Source organism: Geotrypetes seraphini, chromosome 4 (assembly GCF_902459505.1).
Source record: "Geotrypetes seraphini chromosome 4, aGeoSer1.1, whole genome shotgun sequence".
Taxonomy (NCBI): domain Eukaryota; kingdom Metazoa; phylum Chordata; class Amphibia; order Gymnophiona; family Dermophiidae; genus Geotrypetes; species Geotrypetes seraphini.
In genome coordinates this window covers 101291964-101313199 of record NC_047087.1, presented here as the reverse complement: position 1 = coordinate 101313199, position 21236 = coordinate 101291964, and the positions used below count along the sequence as shown (strand labels likewise).

General features: G+C 40.1%; 1 protein-coding gene across 3 annotated transcripts in view; it reads right to left on the bottom strand.

Moving 5' to 3' along the window:
- Positions 1-4253: 4253 nt before the first annotated feature.
- The window catches only part of WDR3 (WD repeat domain 3), a 137151-nt gene continuing 120168 nt past the window's right edge, over positions 4254-21236 (bottom strand). For all 3 annotated transcript variants that reach the window (XM_033941947.1, XM_033941948.1, XM_033941949.1), the window contains 4 exons: positions 14972-15100; positions 9132-9225; positions 8017-8234; positions 4254-4879 (listed from right to left, as the gene is read on the bottom strand). In XM_033941947.1, the coding sequence (XP_033797838.1) occupies positions 8079-8234; positions 9132-9225; positions 14972-15100 (379 nt within the window). In that variant the 3' untranslated portion in view covers positions 4254-4879; positions 8017-8078. The remainder of the gene's footprint in view (positions 4880-8016; positions 8235-9131; positions 9226-14971; positions 15101-21236) is intronic.

Genomic DNA, 21236 nt, shown 5'->3' with positions numbered 1-21236 from the left:
TAGAGCTGGCGTTAGTATTTTCCGTGTAGCGTGGAGTTAGCGCGTGCAGCATTGTAGCTCGTGCTAAAAACGCTAGCGCACCTTCGTAAAAGGAGCCCTAAATGTATGTAGCTATCGGTGCAATTTTAACCATAGGGGCAGTGGACGATTAATTTTCATATAGTCCTTTTACTTGTACACTTGACTTTTGGAAATTGCTCTCATTCAGCCAGCAGCAATTTTTTTCACGCTGCTGGCTTTATGTCTAGATATTAAATACTAGACCATATCCAACCACCAGCATTTAATTTCTAGGTATGTGTGTATTGTCAGTACTTATCCTGGTAGGGGCCAGTATTCAGCCAACTGGATAAGTTGAACCAAAGATAGGACTATATTCTATATAGTCTAATTTGGCTGGTTAACTTATCCAGTTAAATGCTGAATATCACTTAACTGGATAAATGCCAATTCTGCCTCTAGACTGCCCACAACATAGGCAGTTGTGGCTTAGAGATGATTAGAGGGGATACTCAGCAGCACCATCTGATCTATTGAGAGAGACATGGGAGAAGCTACTGCTTGCCTGGGATTTGTAGCACAGAGCGTTGCTACTATTTGGGTTTCTGCCAGTTGCTTGTATAGGGAGTCGAGACAAGCTTCCGAGGACACAAACTGGGGAATAATTTGGTTTTAAATGTGTCTAAAACACAAGTTATGTTTGTAAGAAAACAAGATAATGAGGCCTGGCCTACAACAGTGAATTTGTGTGTTAATACTAGTACAGAATGAGTTACGCATGTTGGGTGTTGTATTGGACTCCAAGTTGACAATAAATGCACAAGTATCTCAAGCAGTGAGTTCCTCTTTTTTAAAATTGCATATGTTAAAGTCTAAAAATCTTAGTTTTACGATGTGATTTTCGTAGAATTTTGCATCATGAAAACAGCCCCCTCTCCCTTTAAAGCTTTGATCTATGACTGAATCTCACAACGGATGACCAAAGGTGAGTTCCCATCCAAAATAGGCCACATCCTCATCACACCCATCGTGAAAAACCACAAAGACCCCATCCCCTTAACCTCCAACTACAGGCCAGTAGCCAACATCCCCTTCATCAGATTGATGAAAGGACTGATCAACATGGCGCTGACCGACTACCTGGATAAATTCTCACTACATGAATACCAATCAGGATTCTGTGCGCACCACAGCACCAAAACTACTCTAGCCCCCATCGTGGATCACATCTCTCACATACTCAGCTCAGGAATCCAGGCACCGATTCAATTCGACCCAAGCAGTACCTTTGACCTGGTAGATCACGACATACTTCTCAGATGTCTGGATGCAATAGGTATCTCGGGCCATGTACTCAACAGGTTCAATGACTTCCTAAAAAATCGCTCCCACCAAGTCATCAGTGAACAAAGTCTACTTACAATCATAAATCAATCCCTGTGGCGTCCTTCAAGGCTCCCCTCTCTCCCTCACCCTTTTCAATGTATACATGTCCTCTCTAAACCATGAACTATCAAAACTGAACCTCAAATCCTACATCTATGTGGCTGACATCACAATCGTCATCCCAATATCTACCCTGTCGACAGAAACCAAACGCTTCATCTCATGAATCATCGACCAGGTAACACACTGGACAAAAAATCTTCAAACTCAAACTAAACCCAGAAAAACCCAAATTCTTCATGACCATCTCAACAAAAAAGCTCACCGATACTTTAATCAACTCAAATGGAAAAAACTTCCCAATCAACCATACCATAAAAATCCTAGGCTTTACTCATGACCAACAACTACCACTCGAAGCCCACACCAACATCCTAATCAAAAAGTGTTTCAGCCTTCTATGGAAACTACGCACACTAAAACCCTACTTTGACTTTGCATCGTTCAGATTGTTAGTACAATCACTAATCTTAAGCTCCCTGGACTACTACAACATAATCTACCTAGGATCCCACAAAAAATAACATAAAAAGTCTGAGAACGATCCAAACATGGCAGTAAGACTAATCTTCAGACTGAAAAAGTCTGACCACATCACCCCATATTTCAAAAAACTCCACTGGCTACTGATCAAGGCCAGAATTACCTTCAAGTTCGGGTACCTATGTTACAAGACACTGTTCGGCACCTCACCCACCTACCTCCTGAGACACTTTGTCCTACAGGTTAAACCCCGCCTCTCTTGCAAACCATTACTATTTGCTTTCCCGAACCCCAAGGGATGCCAATTAAAAAGATTCATGGATAGAACTCTATCCTTCCAAGCAGGCATCTGGAACAACACCCTAAGTGACCTCCTCTTGAACTCCCCTACATACCAATGTTTCAGAAAAGCTCTGAAAACCCACCTATTTGACAAATTCGTCTGAATTGCCAACTTCCTCCCAATGACTAACCTCCCAACATATCCCCTCTTCCTTTCTTTACCTTGCTCCCCTCCATCTATTCACTCCCCAAATCCATATTGTATTGTTGTGATACGCCTGTACTCTCCACAAACCTGTAACTAAACCAATACCATGTAATCACGCTGTTTGCTTCAACACTGTATACTGTCTTGAACTGAAAAGGTTTGACGGGATATAAATAAAGCTATTATTATTATTAATGTTCTTCTGTTACACACGCAAGAAGAGTTATCAGGTAGCTCTATAGCAAAATCTTTTGTGAGAGGCTATAGGAGCTGCATAAATGTTAATGCTGTCTGCACTTAGCTTGTTTGGTTCAACTGTTGTTTCTGATAACTGTCCATTGGCTTAAATTAATTGTTCTTGTTGCAGAGCAAAAAAGACTTAATTGGTCAGGGGGTTCCTCATGCTCTTCTGGTTATGTTTCCTTTTTTAGGGGATAGCAATTACTTTTGTATGAACCAAGGAGCTGAGGAACTGCCCAGGGACAGGAGGAGGCAGTTAAAAAAAATGTAAATGATGCCTTCTGCAATCTTTGCGGTTGGGGAAAAGGAACTGGTCAAGCCAACTGTACTCTTATACTGGAAAGATTATCGAAGTAAGAACCTAATCTTTCCTTCTTGTTTAACTTGCTTGCCCATGAAGAAAGCAATATCCCAAACATCAAAGCTCCCAAAATGTTTACTACAACAGCACAAACCCATTCTTAACCTAGGTATGACAACTGGAGGTTACTGGCTTTTGAAAAAAGTCAATTTGCTATGCACTGTATCTTAAACAAGGCACATCATTATGTGCCATACAATGTTGTCATCCACTTGTGGGACTTTTTAAAAAAATACTACAGGTAAGTAAACTTTATTTGATTTAAAATTTGTCACAGCAAATATGTTAAGTAATGGCTTTTTTTCTAAACCTCAGCTGGAGTGCAACTTTGAACAATATACCATCTACATCTTAAATATGGGAAGGGACAAATATAAGCACCACAGATTTGAGTGGTTGACATGTCCTAAAGGAATTTGTTTTAGATAATCTATGAATACTACCATGCATATTTTACTGCATTCTGTAATCTAGGAAAGCGTCACCTTCTGCTATGTCCTAGTTTATTCTGGACCTTCTAAATCTCTTTGTAGGTAATTTATAAATAAGTTTGAGCCAGACACTATTCTACTCCTACATAATTTATGCATAATTTTATCATTATATCTCACTGCTTCACTTATAATATTTAATGGCAAAAGACTGAAGATTCAACAACATCAGCATAGGGGAAACCAAGGCCAATGCCAGACAATCTTCTATAGTGAGTGTGCCACAAATGGCAAAAGAGAGTTTAAGCTTCAGCAATGCCAATACTGTAGATCACGTCATTGCCATATGCTGCAAATAAGGGTACTGTGTGACTCAGGGGGATGAGAAAATATTTTGACTGGTAAATTGAGTACTGTCAGCAATATATACTTAGGGATGATAGAGGTTTATAACCAAGACTCCCATCATGTTTGGCTGCCTGTATGTTTGGCATGGTGGAGACTTGACAACCAGTGTTTAAACATGGGCAGCTGGGGCCCACACACAGTGTCAGTTATGGATCTGGCTACCTTGTTGGGCAGACTGGATGGACCATATGGGTTTTTATCTGCTATCATTTACTGTGTTATATGAATTCTAATATTTAATCAATATTTATTCAGACATGCATACCAGTTAATCAATATAAAGAAACAATCATTTGACAAGAAACTTATAATTTATTTTACTGCAGTATAAAAACACATAGTACAAGAGTGAGCTTGGCAGGACTTTAAACCAGCTGATAATCCCAAACAAATCTACAATACAGTTGTTGTTTTGTTTTTTTTTTTTAAATTATTATACTTCTGTTTCTATTTAAGCTTATAGTCCATCATTCTCCCCAAGAAAAGCTCTGAGGGAATGCTAATAACTTTAGTATGGGTAACTTTAACGGTTGCTTTTATCATTAACAAGAGAGACAGGGCCTGATTGTTTAAACAGCGCATAACTCCTAGGTGCTGCATGGCATGGTTGTCAATCAACCGCTAGGCACCTTTTACAGAATTGCACCTGCTGGTGCTTGACTTAGGCATTCTAATGTTAGATGCCAGTATATTAGGCCAGGGTTATTCTGGCCTAATTTACCAGCGCTTAACATAGTCACCTAAGTAATATCGTGCCTATTCTCTGCCCTTAACCATACCCACTTTTGAGGTAGGCATTGTTAGGTGCTGCTCCAAGTTCTGCATGGAACTCTTAGTTTTTTAATGGCATGACCAATTACCATGCCAATTAAGCTCAATAGTCAATTTTGAGCTCCACGTGAAACTTGGCTAGGTGGCCCCATTAGGGAGCCTAATCTAGGCATCATTTATAGAATTTGGCCCACAGAGCCTACTTGATTCTTTCACACCCCCCCCCCCCCAATATGTAGAATGGCAAATTTGAACAATCGAAAATAACAAAAGCCCTTAGATATACATATAGTTTGTCCCGTTTAAGACCTCAGCGGTGCTAACTGTGAGAAATTTTCATTCACAGATTACAAGCACAAAAGTCTTCATCGGTCATAATTTTTCATAGTTTTTTTCTTATATAAATAAATTTTTTGAAAAAATACTCATCTCTTTGTTAGAGAAGCATAGCAGGGGTTCTTCACCAACATAGGCTATGTTTCGCCCGACAAGGAGATCAACCAAAAGGGAGAGGAAAACAAATCCAGAGATCGAAAGACACACAGGGACCAAATGTTCGAACTCGAATGAATCGCTATCAACAATAATTAATATATCCTCTACTCCTCTTTCTACACAGCAGACCGAGGTTCTACAATATGGTTTGGGATTTGTCCCTACTACAGCTTATGATCCTTTTCGGATGCGAATTGCCTTCTTCAACTTTTTCGCAAGTTACAACTTAAGGTTTTCTTTGAGGAATATCCTCCTACTTTGGATATTTCTATTGTTAAAAAAGAATCCAGATGGTGCCCTCCTGGTGCCTTGCAACCTTTTTTAAGTACATACCGGGATCTTGTTTTAAAAGATCTAGAGACCATGGAGGAGGTTTATTCCTCTCAGCATAGGAAATTCAATCTCTCTAGAAACGAGATGACGGCTTTGAAAGATCTGCAAAAAAGGTTTGATATACTGGTGGTTCGGGCTGATAAAGGTGGGGCCATTACGATTTGGGATCGCTCTGATTATCATGAAGAGGCTTTGAGACAACTAGCCGATACTTCTGCATATGTTAAAACCGATGAAGATCCTGTTATGCAATTGAAATTGGAGATAAAGGAGATGGTGGAGGAAGGTTCAAAAAGAAAAATGATTACAAAAAAGGAAGCGCAATTTTTAATAGAACCATTTCCATCTACTCCTAAACTATATTTACTCCCAAAGATTCATAAAAATCTTAGGAATCCTCCAGGGCGCCCTATCGTCTCTACTAGAAATTCTGTGTTGGAACCATTATCTAAACTTATTGATTATTTTTTGAAATCAGAAGTGAAGAAAGCCCCTTCTTATTTGAAAGATTCAGCTCACTTGCTAAGATGTTTGGAAACAATAAACAATCTTTCTGAAATTACATATTTAGTCACCTTAGATATTACTTCATTGTATACCAGCATACCTCAGAATGCTGCTTTGCAGATTGTGGAAGACACTTTACTGAATATGGATTTGGGCCGTTTTAATAAAGACTGGCTTATGAAACTAGCTACTCTAGTGGTTAAATCCAACTACTTCTGGTATCGAGGGGATTTTTATTTTCAGTCTCAAGGAGTCGCGATGGGGGCGACTCTTGCCCCCTCAGTGGCTAATTTATATGTTTCTAAATTTGAAGCTGACTTAATATATCCAGCCCCAGTTTTTCATAATGTAAAGTTAGGGAAACGCTATCTGGACGATGTACTCTTCTTCTGGGGAGGATCTTATGCTGAATTGGAAAATTTTTTTACATGGATTAATACCTTGGATCCACACCTCACCTTTACTATGACATCTCATCCTTATAAGATTGCTTACCTGGATATAATGATAATTAAAGATCAAGTTGTGAAAACTACTCTCTATAGGAAAGAAGTTGAACGAAATAATTTTTTGCACTTTTTGAGCTACCATCCATATTTTTTGAAATATAATATACCGGTTAGCCAGTTCCTACGGATAAGACGTATATGCTCAGATCGAGAAGAATTTGAGAAACAGTCTAAAATTCTGACTCAGAGATTTTGTGATAGATATTATCCTAAAAAATCTATTAGGAAAGCGTATCTTCGAGCGAAATATGCACAAAGATCTTTGCTGATTCAGGAATGTAAAAACAATGAAATAGAAGAAAATCTGATCTGTGTGCTTCCCTATAACGATTTAAGTAATACGTTTTTTCAAAGTATAAAATCCCACTGGTCAATACTGAAACTTCATCCATGTTTTCAACAACTCCCGATAGCTTCTTTTAAGAGAGGGCGGACTATCGGTGAATTTTTGGCTTTTCAAAAGTTTGAGGAAAAATATGAAGCTATTCCTATTGAGCAAGTCTATACACAGGAAATATGTGGACAATGCCAGTGGTGCTCTCAAGCAATGGTGGGCCCAGAATGGATCCATCCAGGTACTAAGAGAGTCTTTAAATCAAGGATGAACACTTCATGCAATAGTATGCATGTTATCTATGCAATACAATGCCCATGTCATTTGGTATATATAGGGAGAACTAATAGAAAAATTATGGTTAGATTAACAGAGCACAAGTCTAAAATTAATACCGGAAGTGTAGAAGCGCCATTAGTTCAGCATTGGCAGACTATGAGGCATAAAATTAGTGATCTAAAATGGAGAATAATTGATTGCATTGAGATAGGGTGGGAGGGTGGAAATCATGTTGAACGTTTAAATTTCATGGAACAAAAGATGATTTTTTCACTTAACACAGTTAAACCGAACGGGCTGAATGCTGAAGTGGAGTGGATGACACTGGTTTAAATGTCTCCATGCTCGTTTTTGATTCTGATAGGGTACGTTTGTATGAGGTCATTACGTTGACAGTTTTGTTTAAAGAACGCCGCCGCCATGTCTCTGCTCTAAAAAACTTTTTCGGCAGCACTCATGGAACAGGCATACTAAAGGTACGGGCTTTAAATATTTTTGAGCATTTTCTAAATTGTGTCAGACTACTGATATAGGCTCTAAGCTATGCTTGTATAAGTTAGTTCTGTAAAATGAATAATAGTTGAAGTTATGTATAGTAAAACTCTCTCTTCTTTTGTCAGGGGAAATACCTTGATAAAGCCCCCTGGGCGAAACATAGCCTATGTTGGTGAAGAACCCCTGCTATGCTTCTCTAACAAAGAGATGAGTATTTTTTCAAAAAATTTATTTATATAAGAAAAAAACTATGAAAAATTATGACCGATGAAGACTTTTGTGCTTGTAATCTGTGAATGAAAATTTCTCACAGTTAGCACCGCTGAGGTCTTAAACGGGACAAACTATATGTATATCTAAGGGCTTTTGTTATTTTCGATCTATATTATTAACCTTAGTATAATAGATCTTTACTGCCTTATAAAATTGGAAATTTGAACAATGACACTTTCAAATATGACCTCAATAAAAATCTGTTAATTATCTTGTAAAAACCCTAAACAATTGCAAGGATTATTTTCTCGCGCTTTTTTCTCTTCCTCTTCTTCTCTTCGAACTTGGCTATGGCATCAGCAAAAAAAGTTACTTCCTCCTTGGCTTCTATTTCTCTCTTAAGAAACTGAAGACCAGCCATGTTAAATCCCAGACCATCCTAAATATAAAACATAAGGAACAGAAAATGAGAGGTCACACTAAACATTAAGCTAATTACTTTGAAGTTGTTTCTGTAGGGTACTATTGTTCAATATTATTCACTGATAGAGGTAAGGTTGCTTGAGTAATGCAGTGTAGAAGGAGAATCAGGGCCGTTGCAACCTGATAAGCACAGCAGGACGGGTGCCAATCTTTGGGGGGCACAAAAGCTAGCACAGGTTGTACTACCTGTTCCTGTGGATCCAGCATCTCCCTTCCCTGCCCACCCCCTCAGTCCAGTCCAGCATCACATCTCATAAGAATAGCCTTACTGGGTAAGACCAATGGTGCATCAAGCCCAGTATCCTATTCTTCATGATTGCCAATCCTGGTCACAAGTACCTGACAAAAACCCAAATAGTAGCAATATTCCATGCCCTCTCTGAGTCCCTTCAAGTTCCATACTTCAAACATTAGTATATACTGCTTTCCAGACATTGCCTCCTTCTCCCATTTGGGTAGACATATTTAGTGATTCACTTACTTGAGGGCTTATACTCATCTGCAGGCTTTGATCACCCTGCTCCTATGATTCTAGTTTAAAGACCTCTTCACTAGCACCTTATTATATAACGTACATTTGCTGTTTCACATACTTGGTGAATGAAAATTATTTCTGTACAAATCAGCTGTTTGATACTTAATTGAATTTTTCACTTATCAGATTAGTTGATATTGTAGATAAATTATTCTTTTCACAAACAAAATGCCCTCCAGTCCCCCAACTTCAACGTGCATTACAACTGTACCAGATAAATAGAAATACCATAATTTTCTCTTAATGATATGCAGAATCTTCTGAAAATGAATATATATAAGAACGACAAAGTCAGAATGTTTGAGAGAAGATACTGACCCTAACTTGAGTGACTCTGGAAATAGTGCTGTTCTTCAGACTCTCAATAACTGACAGCAAGAGCTGATTGCTAGTGATCTGTCCAAAGTGAATCCTATAAGGATCAAAGGAAAAAAAAGTAATCAAATTTACATAGATCCTTTCAACTGTAGTTAGGTATTTTAATTGAAAGTCAATACACACCTGTCATTGTCAGTCTCTTATTTGAATATTTTTTATCCTACCTTTCTAAATAATGTTTAGTGCAGTTTGCAGCTTTGTTAGCAAAGGGCTTAAAATCTAAGAAGCCAATACATTTCTCTACATGTAGTAAACCTTTTAATTCATATTTTAATGCTTTATTTTTCAAGCTAAACTTACTCTGGATGTGCTAAAATTGCTGTACCGCCATGAAAATCCCATTTAAATGAAAAGATTAGTTATAACTCCCCAGTGCTGGCAGGTGTTTTAAGGCCCTGAAGGCTTAAATCATGAATTGTTAATGCATGAAATTTAACTCCCAGATATTTCACAGTTCTGGAGCTAGTGTCAATCTATGATGCTGAGGCTGCATGCTACCAGACCTAGAGTTCTAGGCTGTGGGAATCCTAGACTCAGGTAGCTTGGATAGATACTACACCTGGGAACTGCAGGTAAGGGATCTTGTTGATACAGAACCACAAACTAACACAAGCTCCAGAATTTAGATGGGTGTTGGGTATTAGTGATGCCCGATTCGCGATTCGAATCGATTCACCGATTCACTTCGTGTGAATCAATTCGATTTTGTAAAAAAATCGAACTGACCGATTCATCGGCCCCCTTGCTAGAGATCCGTTCGGGCTTTCCCTCTGCCCCCGAAGTCCGGCAAATGCCCCCAATCCACCACCTGCATGCACCGCTCTTGCTGCTGCTGCTGCTCAGTGGCGCACGCCTGCTTTTCCGGGTCCTGCCAGTGGCTGGCCTTTCATCGGCCACATGACGACCAGAGCCCTGCGCACCTGCAAGCACCGGGTGACGTATCGCTTTTGGGGCTCTCGAGGAGCAGTGTGAGCGCATTGGAAGTGCTGCAGTGTGGAGACGCTTTTCACTTGGCTTTTGCAAGGCTGCATCTTCTGCAGCTCACAGGAAAAGTGTATGTCCGCTTTGCGAAGCACCCAGAGCTCTTGGTAGGTGCCACAATGCACGAGTGTTACCCTCTGACAGCCAAATACTTGGCTTCTGTGTTGGGAGTCAGAGCTGGGGGGAGAGGGGAGATGGACTTGGAGTTGGTGGACTGGAGAAGGAGAGATGGGGAGAAGATGGAGGGGGGAAGATGGATGGACTTGGAGGAGGGAGAGAAGAACTTAGGGGAGAGGGGAGGGATAGAAGAAATAATGGATCTAAAAACAGGAGAGGGACAGAGATGGTGGACAATGGGATTTAGGGAGGGAAGGAACAGAAAGGGAGAGAAGTTGTACATGGGGTGGGGGGGTAGTTGGGAAGAGAAAGGGAGAGCTGGTGGAACCTGGGTTGGTGGGGAAGGAGGGAGAGATGCTGGATGAAAGGGTAGTAGAGAAAAGGTGGATCTGGGGATGGAGACGAAAAAAAGGATAGATGCCAGACCTCCGGGGGAGGGAAGGGAAATGGAAGGGGAGGACAGAGATGGCGGATGGATGGTTAGCATGGAGAAAGAAGAAAGAAGAAGACCCTGGCAAGCAAGAAGCAAGTTATCAGAAGACAACCAGAGCCTGGGACCAACAAAATCTGAATAATGACCAGACAACAAAAGGTAGAAAAAATAATTTTATTTTCTATTTTGTGATTACAATATGTCAGATTTGAAATGTGTATTCTGCCAGAGGTGGTGTTAGACCGCGAATGTGAGCTAGGATGTAACAGAGAGAGGAAAAGTCTTTTTTGTTTATACCACAGCTCCAGTGTGGGTAGGAGAGGGCAAAGAGGGTGAAGAGGCTATAAAATAAACCCACCAGGATGTTTGATAAAACTCCCACCCATTTGGGCAGGAAAATCGATTCAATAGGCTGAATCAAATTGAATCAAAATATTTTTTTCTGAATTAGGCAGCACTAGTGGGTATACGTTAGTGGCTTAGGGGTCCCAGGCTAGATTTCATTAATTCAAATTTCACTCCAAATCATTGAAATTAAAAACAGTAGTAAAATTAGATACCTTAGTATAATTTTAGCCCATTTTCCAGTGTGAAAAAGGTGCACTAAATTTTGAGGGTCTTTTACTAATGCACATGTTTTCAGCCAAAACCCATTTTATTCCAGGAGGTCCTGTAACAGGTAACACATACTAACCATATATAAGACCCACTCAATGTACTAACTTTCCCATGTATGTATGCATATTTTTTTTATTAGTGTGCTTTTTCTTTAAAAACAAAACAAAACTCACAAAACATTTACATGCAGGAGGAAGGAGTGGCTTAGTGGTTAGAATTATAGCCTCAGCACCCTGAGGTTGTGGGTTCAAACCCTGCACTACTCCTTGTGACCATGGGTAAGTCACTCAATCCTCCAATGCCCCAGGCGCGTTAGATAAACTGTGAGTCCACTGGGTCAGACAGGGGAAATGCTTGAGTACCTGATTGTAAACCACTTAAATAACCTTGATAGACGGTATATAAATACCTAATAAAATAAAATTTAGCTTGGGCCTTTTTTTTTTTTTAAACAATAGTTCAAGGCAAATCATATTCAGGTATATTTGGTAGTTTCTTGTCCCCAAGGGCTTACAATCTAAGTCTGTACCTGAGGGAATGGAGGGTTAAATGACTTACCCAACATCACAAGGAGTGACATCAGCTGGATTTGAACCTTGGCTTTCCTGGTTCTCAGCCACAGCTGTTAACCATTAGGCTACATATACTGTGCACTACTAATTGTTTTCTGAATAGCAAAGATATTTACCTGTAGCAGGTGCTCTCCAAGGACAACAGGTAAGTATTCTCACATGTGGGCAACATCATCCATGGAACTCGGTACGGACACTGCCAACAGCAGTCAGTTTAAATCTTTAGGCAGTGCCTTCCTGCCTGATGTTGGCTCACGGGACCTGCAGTTCAATAACAAAGCTAAGACGCCAACTAGGTGAGATGGGTGGGTTGTGAGAATATATGCCTGCTGTCCTTAGAGAACACCTGCTACAGGTAAATATCTTTGCTTTCTCCGAGGACAAGCAGGCATAATATTCTCATATGTGGAAACTCCCAAGCTACCAGGATCATATCAATGGAAGAGGTTAAACATTGAATATACAAGATCCTAGCGAAATGCTATAGGGTGCCTAACTTATGTGTGCATCAGGCGTAATCTATAAAAGAAGTGCATAATTTTTAGGAATCCACCCATGCTCCTCCCCTGACCATGCCCCTCTTTCAGATTCACGCACACAGCACTTTGTAGAATATGCTGTCCAAGTTGTGTACATAACTTATTAGTGTCAATTAGCATCGGTGTGACCTCATCTGGAATACTGCGTTCAATTCTGGTCTCCTTATCTCAAGAAAGATATAGTGGCGCTAGAAGAGCAACCAAGATGATAAATGGGATGGAACTCCTCTCGTATGAGGAAAGACAAAAAAGGTTGGGGCTCTTCATCTTGGAAAAGAGTCGGCTGAGGGGAGATATGATTGAAGTCTACAAAATCCTGAGTGGAGTAGAACGGGTTCAAGTGGATCGATTTTTCACTCTGTCAAAAATTACAAAGACTAAGGGACACTCGATGAAATTGCAGGGATTTACTTTTAAAACCAATAAGAAGAAATTTTTTTTTCACTCAGAGAATAGTTAAGCTCTGGAATGCTTTGCCAGAGGTTATGGTAAGAGCAGATAGCGTAGTTGGTTTTAAGAAAGATTTGGACAATTTCCTGGAGGAAAAGTCCATAGTTTGGGGGGAAGCCACTGCTTGCCCTGGATTGGTGGTATGGAATGTTTCTACTCCTTGTGTTTTGGCCAGGAACTAGTGACCTGGATTGGCCACTGTAAGAACAGGCTACTGGGCTTGATGGACCATTGGTCTGACCCAGTAAGGCTATTCTTATGTTCTTATGACATCAATATGTGAACATTACTTAAGAAAGAACTGAATATTTCACATGACTGTATGCTGTTATTAGACATAACTGGGGACCATAAAGCCCACTACTAGGTCATGTTTCTTTAGCTTCCAGCAGGCTTAGGGCTCTCTCTGGCCAGGGGGAAGTTGCCCTAGGTGCACTCCCCTAACACTATTCCTGCCATGTATAACTGAGGTATTCTGTTAGCATGATTTTTCTATTTAGCTTTCTGTAGTAATATGGCTTGTTCAGTTTTCTTGATAGTGGAGGAAATATTTATGAGGAGGAGGGGAGACAGGAGTTTTGTTGATGCTTGTTCTGTATTTGTAATTTATAAAATGACAGTTTTACAGAATTTTGTTTCTTTTTATACTTTAATAAAATGATTTCTCAATATAAAATCATAATTATTTGAGGCCTATGCGGATGGAATCAGACAGGGTTTGCGAAGATGGGGACCAAACACAGGGACGAGGTGAAGGTGGGGGCCAAAGTTTGTCCCCATGTCATTCTCTAATCAGAGCTTGAAATGGTCCAATTATTCCACAGAGTACATTTCTTGAGGCTACTCGGCACTTTCTTTGGACACAGAGCGAAAAACAGCCAATGCAACATCAAAGGACTGGATGTCCCAGGAAGCTCTAGTAAAAAGTATACTGAGAGGGGGAGAGTGTGGTGCAGTGGTTAAAAGCTACAGCCTCAGCACCCTGAGGTTGCGGATTCAAACCCACGCTGCTCCCTGTAACCCTGGGCAAGTCATTTAGTCCCCCTATTGCCCCAGGTATATTAGATAGATTGTGAGCCCACCAGGACAGACAGAGAAGAATTCTTGAGTACCTGAATAAATTCATATGAACTGTTCTGAGCTCCCTGGGGAGAACGGTATAAAAAATTGAATGAATAGATAAATGTTGAAGAATTACGAGGAAAAAGACAAAAACTAAGATTTGGGAAGGACCAATGACTTAAGTTTGAGGAAAAACCAAAAACACAGCTTCTTGGCTCCGCAGAAAACTAAGAATTGACAGGCTTGCAAGCCAACTTCAGGCACAAAGGCACCAGTACGTGCATGGTTTATGTTTATTAAAATCTTTATATACTGCCTATATAGCCCAAAAGGATCAAAGCGGTTTACATCACAACTAAAGATTTAAAGTGAAAGTGCACTTGGCAGTGTCTGTACCGGGTTCCATGTGAGAATATTATGCCTTGTTGTCCTTGAAAAATGTGAAGTATTATTTTTTTACGCATAAGTTTTAAAAATATACTCTAAATTTTAGTACACAATTTTTACCCATGATGTATATTAGATGGCCCTTAGGTGGGTATATGAAGATGAGGTAATCACAGATAACATGAGTCAACCAAAGATTGCAATTTGAAATCTGGATTCCCTGGTTCTCACCCCACTGCTCATAGCATTAGAACACTTTGTACTTCTTCAGTTTGGAATTTATCTTTATAGTATATTTCCTATTACCTGTTCAAAAACAGCCAGCCCTGTGGCCAACATTACTAGTACAGCTGGGTTTTAAAAAGATTTAAATAAGTTTCTAAATATCAGCTCTGTAATTGGACAGACTGATAGGACTATCACTACCTCTTACTTATGGAACAAGCAATAGGAAAAGGATCTTTTCCATTTGCATCTTGCACATATTGGGACTGGATGCAGGTTTCTGTAAATCAGTTTTAAGCTAGCTTAGCACTTAGGCTCTTAAATGAAATAGCATTCCATAAGCGAAGGTTTGAGGGGAAAGTTGAGGCTGGAAAAGCAGTAGAAAAAAAAGATTACCTGAGTATGAAAAAGAGGCAACGGCAGATAAGCTCCACAACCAAACCATGCTGAATATATTCATTAAAGAGGGTGAGCAGATCTGGAACATAAGAGAATGGTAGCACCAGAAGAGACTCTTCCAACTCACTAGTACAGAAAAAAGGAAACAAAAAAAAAATTAGAATTTCACTACAGTATAGTTTTTAAGTCCTGCTTAAAAGTTCATAACTTGAGGGTAAGTGACCTAGTATTTATGTATAAGTATTTACACAGCTGGCCATACTCATGGGCTCTATGTTCGGTGTTATCATATGCAAGGAAATATGTTCTGTCTCTTTCTATTGCCTAACATGGGGGCAGAAGTTTTCACATTTTGGGGTCCTTTTACTAAGGCATGCTAGCCATTTTAAAGCGCGCTAAACGCTACCGCATCCATTATAGTCTATGGACGCGTTAGCGTTTAATGCACACTAAAATGGCTAGTGCGCCTTAGTAAAAGGACCCCTTTGTTTCTTTCATAGTAACATAGTAGATGACGGCAGATAAAGACCCGAATAGTCCATCCAGTCTGCCCAACCTGATTCAATTTAAATTTTTTCTTCTTAGCTATTTTTGATAAGAATCCAAAGCTCTACCCAGTACTGTGCTTGAGTTCCAACTGCCGAAATCTCTGTTAAAACCTACTCCAGCCCATGTAAACCCTCCCAGCCATTGAAGCCCTCTCCAGCCCATCCTCCCCCCCAAAAAAAAAAATTGTGCATGTGCTAAAAATACTACCTTTCAAGGTCTCTCTTGTCCTGTTGGCCACAAATACAACTTCTTAGCTTTGCTTAAAGGTCCTTTTTTGTCTAATGCTTCTCAACTTTATAGAGATAAATATCACTGTGTACCCACTGATTGTAATGGTATTACAGTACTTGATTTTAAAATATTTAAACTATCATAAATACTACAGGCATTTCTGACCAAACAAAAATACACCAAAAATTGTTTTGAAGTTGGAACAACAGATAATCAGATTGGTAATTAATTATTAGACTATAATGATAGAATGTAATTCACTACTTTATTGTTTACATTTTCTAAACAAAAAAAAAAAAAATTAAAAAGAGGGATACTGATATAAAAAAAAGCATTCCAACAGACACAGCTGAGGTGCTGGATTATGGCGTTAAAGCAACTGTACTGGTATCTTGCTGCTTCTTTTAGATCTGCTTTATTAAATCCTAAGGGAACAATTATACAACTGGGCATCTCTGTTTAGGTGTCTGGAGGATGTGCAGAAGGAGCCTAATCTATAACAGCATCTGCAGCCTCAGGTTTTTTTTAACCTTATTTGTTTCTTTCCTTTATGTACATTGTTTTTAAGTAAAGACCCATTTTAATTGTACACCGCCTAGAAACCTTGTATAGGCGGTTTAACAAATTTTAAATAAACTTGGAAACTTGAAACCTGGTGAAACTATGAGCGCGTGTACAACTTACAAATATTTTGTAAATTATGTGTATAAGTGGGAGTTTCAAAGGTACATGTTTCACAGATAAGTGTACACTTATGCATATAAGTGCTAGTATTCTATAAATTTATGCATGCAAAGGCCAAGTACATGCTAGCACCTAATTTATAGAATTGTTCTGCAATTGCTTATTGTACACGCTTATGACCATGCCCCGAGTTGTAGATCACAATGTGGTAGGAATGAGGATGTACCATCACCACCACCACCACCACTATTACCACTCCAACATGGCTCTGCTGTGCCTACTGCTTGTGCTCTGTTCTCAAGAACCTGCTTAGCCAACCTCTTAAAAACAGCAAACAGCTCAAATGTCTTGAAAGAGCCAAATGAGGAGCAACAATGGGGTTTCTGGATGGAAATGAACAAGAGAGTGAGGCAGACAATAAATAGTTCACAGGGGTAAGAATTATTTTAATGAAGAAGGGAAAAAGAAATTTGTCAGCCACTGGCTTACCCTAATCTTTTTTCCACTTGTTTCCGTGTTGTAGACTTATCAGCATAATGCCTCTGATGAGGACTGGCAAATAATGTCCCAATTTACTAGGAGGAGCTAATATACTAGGGTGGCATGAACTAAATTTAGATATATATAGATATATAGATTTAGATAGATATAGGTATACAAACCTAAGGATTAGATTAGATATATGTTTTTTAATTGCCTGAACAAAAGCCAGGAAGATTTGAGAAATGTTATTAGACAGATTCAGTGACCTAATGTTAGTTTCTCAGTACTCAAGTTGTAAGGGCCAGGGAGCTGATGCTGGAAGTAACCAATTTTCCTGACTGCCAAAGCAGTTCCATGATGGACAATTCACATAGGACAAGAAATAGATCTCTCTTGGCTATTTTCTTAAGTGCTCTGAAGAGAGTCATTTCTACTAGAGGAATTGGAGGATATGCATACAGAAGATCTTCCTCTCAACCTAAGAAGAAGGCAAAATATTATCAACAGAATTAGTGTTATTGTTTAACCAGTACTGTTGCTCTAATCTGATAGTAAATTATGGGAAGATTAGGTCCTTACATCAATAATCTTCTTTCTAGTAGAAAAGCATATGTCTTGAACCAGTGGGTTATTCACCTCTACTCGTGGGTTTGTGTAAAAGGTGTCATCTACATTTTTCAGCTCTGCCACCCCTATCTCTGCACTGTGCTCTTGTTCCTCAGTTCGTACCAAAGCAGTTGACAATTATTACAACAGGAAAAAGAAAAAGGAGGGGCATGTGGAACTCCCTGATGAAGTCAAGTCTGCTTTGATCTTTTTCAACTACAATTAAAGAAAACCAATGACAAAATGAACATAAAAAACAAGGTAGAATCCAGGTCAAGCATCTAAAAAATAAATACATGTCTGAGACAGTAAGCAGGCTAAATGAAAATTTGACAGGATGGAGGTAAGAGCTTAATTTTCCCTTCTAGTGCAAAGGGATAGGAGTCTTGAAACAGTGGGATGTACCAAAGCAGTCCCCTGAGTTTAGGGCGGGGCAGGTGAGCTGCTAACATCAAGGACCCAAAAGCAACATCCATTCATGCTGCAACATCCACCCTATAAAATTTTGTGAAAGTATGGAGGGTGGACTACATAGCCACCCTACAAATCTCCTAGAACGGAACTGCTCAGCACTCCACCCATAAAGAAGCCAGACTCCTCATAGTGTGCTCTCAAAGAAATCTGTGGTTGCTCACCACATAAGAACATAACATAAGCAATGCCTCTGCTGGGCCAGACCTTAGGTCCATCGTGCCCAGCAGTCCGCTCACACGGCGGCCCAACAGGTCCAGGACCTGTGCAGTAATTCTCTATCTATACCCTTTATCCCCTTTTCCAGCAGGAAATTGCCCAATCCTTTCTTGAACCCCAGTACCGTACTCTGCCCTATTATTTATTATGGAATTTTGGAAATCAATTTGGAGCCAGATAAATTGCTTATTAGAAAATCATGTGGCATTAACATATGACACGGTATTATTTGGCATGGCAATGAGAGCCAAGAACCAAATAACCTCTAATAATAATAAATTATTGCTCATTTTGACAGGGGTTGCCATACAACAAATAACACATAATTGGAATAGTTGGAATAGACTGAACTTTAGTTTTTGGTGGAATTCAGTATGTCATATTTATAAAATGGAAAGAACATTAGCCATTCAAAAAGGGAATTTTAATAAATTTCAGGATGTGTGGAGGCCATTATCAGAATATTGTAAAGAATAAGTATATATTTTTCTTCCCTGTTTAGTACAAATGAAAAATTGGGCGGGGGGAGGGGGATTTTATTATTGAAGAAAATGATTTTATGAAATATAAAATGAAGGGAGGGAGGGGGATAAATTTAATTTGATAAAGTTTAATTGTAAAGTCTCAAGTGAATTATCTATGTTACAATGTTAATATCAATATTAATGTACTTGATGTAAGTTATAAAATGAATAAAGAATTGGAGAGAATCCATCTTGAAATGGAAGCCTCAGAAGCCAGCTTTCCTATGCAACTAGGACTCGTTTGCATAAAAAGATGATCTGAGAGATGACAATCAATTATCACCTCAAGATAACGAGGAACTCTCCTAGTATCCAGCAATGCCAAGACTTTGTCCTTCTTCAAATCCGCGGCATAGATTGCAGGTAGCAGAACTTCCTGATTTATATGGAAGGCTGAGACCACTTTTGGTAGAAAGGAAGGTATCGGGCACAGTGAGACCCCTGCTTCCATAAACCTTAAACCTGGGGAAAGGCTCTCTGCACGACAAAGCCTGCAGCTCCGAGACCCTTCTCACCAAGGTGATTGCTACCAGAAAAACTGTTTTAACGGTAAGATCCATCAGTGACACATCTTGCAAGGGCTCATATAGGGCCTTGCCGAGAGAATGCAAAACAATGTTAAGATTCAAAGTTGAAAACGGCTACAGCTGCATCATTCCCTTCAAAAATCTTGCCACATCAGGATATGAAGCCAAAGAAACTTTTTCAACTCGAGCCCTAAAGCCTGCCACCTGTACTTTGAGGCAATCGACTGCCAGGACTTTCTTTAGCCTGTCCTGAAGAAACGTTAGAACAATTGACAACAGAGTATGAAAAGGCTCCACATTCTGCTTAGTGCTCCAGCACTGAAAAGTCTTCCAAGCCTTAGCATAGGATGCAATAGTCCCAAGTTTCTTAGATATTTGGAGGGCAGCCATGACCACCTCCTAGTTGCCCTTGCTTGCTAAAGCTGCATGCTCAAGGGCTATGCTATGAGCCCAAATTGTTTCCAATCCCCTATGGCCACTGGACCCTGTGAGAGAAGAGTTGAATGAAGCAGCTGTTTGACACATTGGTCCCGCTGTAGATGGACCAATCTGAGGCAAACAGGATTACCAACCCCAGGTGGGTCGCTATTTTTGAATGACCCAGCCTATCAAGGGCCATGGGTGAAACATGTACAACATTACCTTCTCTGGCCAAGGTTGTACTAGAACATCCATACTGGTGCTTCTGGGCTTGAATAAAGAAGCAAGATACTTTTCTGTTGGCTTCCAATGCCATAAGATTGAACGTCTGATATCCCCAGTGATTCATAATGCTGTTGAAGTCCTTCCAAAAAAAGAGACTACCCCCCCTCCCGAATCTAGGGTCTGCTGGCTGAGATAGTCAGTCTGCACTCCCACCCCATGTACTACTGATAGTGCTTGAAGGTGGACTTCTGCCCATTGAAATAACAACTAGGCCTTCATTCTCAATGGGGCACTCTTGATGCCCCCTGTCTGTTGACATATGTCATAGGTGTGGCTTGTCCAAGAAGACCTTGACTGTCTTGCCTTCCAGGGTAGTCTCCAATGTCTGTAGAATTAAATAAAAGGCTCTCACCAATCTGTTGATGGGCCGTTTCCTGATATGGTGACCATCGGCCCTGAACTGGATGACCCTCACAATGACACCCCCTCAAGATATAAAGACTGCCATCTGTCATCAGGATCACCCAAGAGGAGATAAGGAGAGACAAAACTTTCGACAATAACTCTGGATGGAGCCACCAATGAAACTTTAGACACGCCCCCACTGTCCAGGTCAGTGGCATCTGGAGGGAATCCATCTGCGGAGACCAATAGGACAACAATGCGTCCTAAGGAGGGCATACGTGAGCTTTTGCCTAAGAAACAATCTCTATGGTCATGACCATCATCCCTAGCACCTGGAGATACAGCCAAGCAGTGGGAGCTGGTATTGCCAGCATCTCCAAAATCTGGCATCACAGTTTCAGTTTGCATGTTTCTGGAAGAAAAACATGGCCTTTTGCCATGTCGAAGCAGATCTCCAAGTACTCTAGGGATTGTGTCAGCTCCAGAAAGCTCCTCCAAAAATTGATGATGCAAACCAGGTCCTGCAGCAATAGGACAACTTGTAACACTGCTTTACCACAGTCAGCTTTGAAAGGGGCTCGGATCAATCAATCGTTCAAATATGGATGCACATGGATCCCTGCCTTGTGCAAGTGCACAACCCCAATAACTATCGCCTTGGTAAAGGTGTGAGGCACCGCTGCCAGATTGAATGGGAATGCTGAGAATTGGAAAGGTCTCTCCAGCACATGGAATCTCAGAAACTTCCTGTGAGCTGGAAATATGGAAATATTAAATGAAGCCTCTGTCAAATCCAGTAAGGCTAGAAATTCCCCCGTGCCACCAAAGCAATGGCCGAATGGTCTCCATCAGGAATCAGGGCACTTTCAGTGCTGCATTGACTGACTAAAAATCCAGGATTGGCCTCCAGTTGTCTGA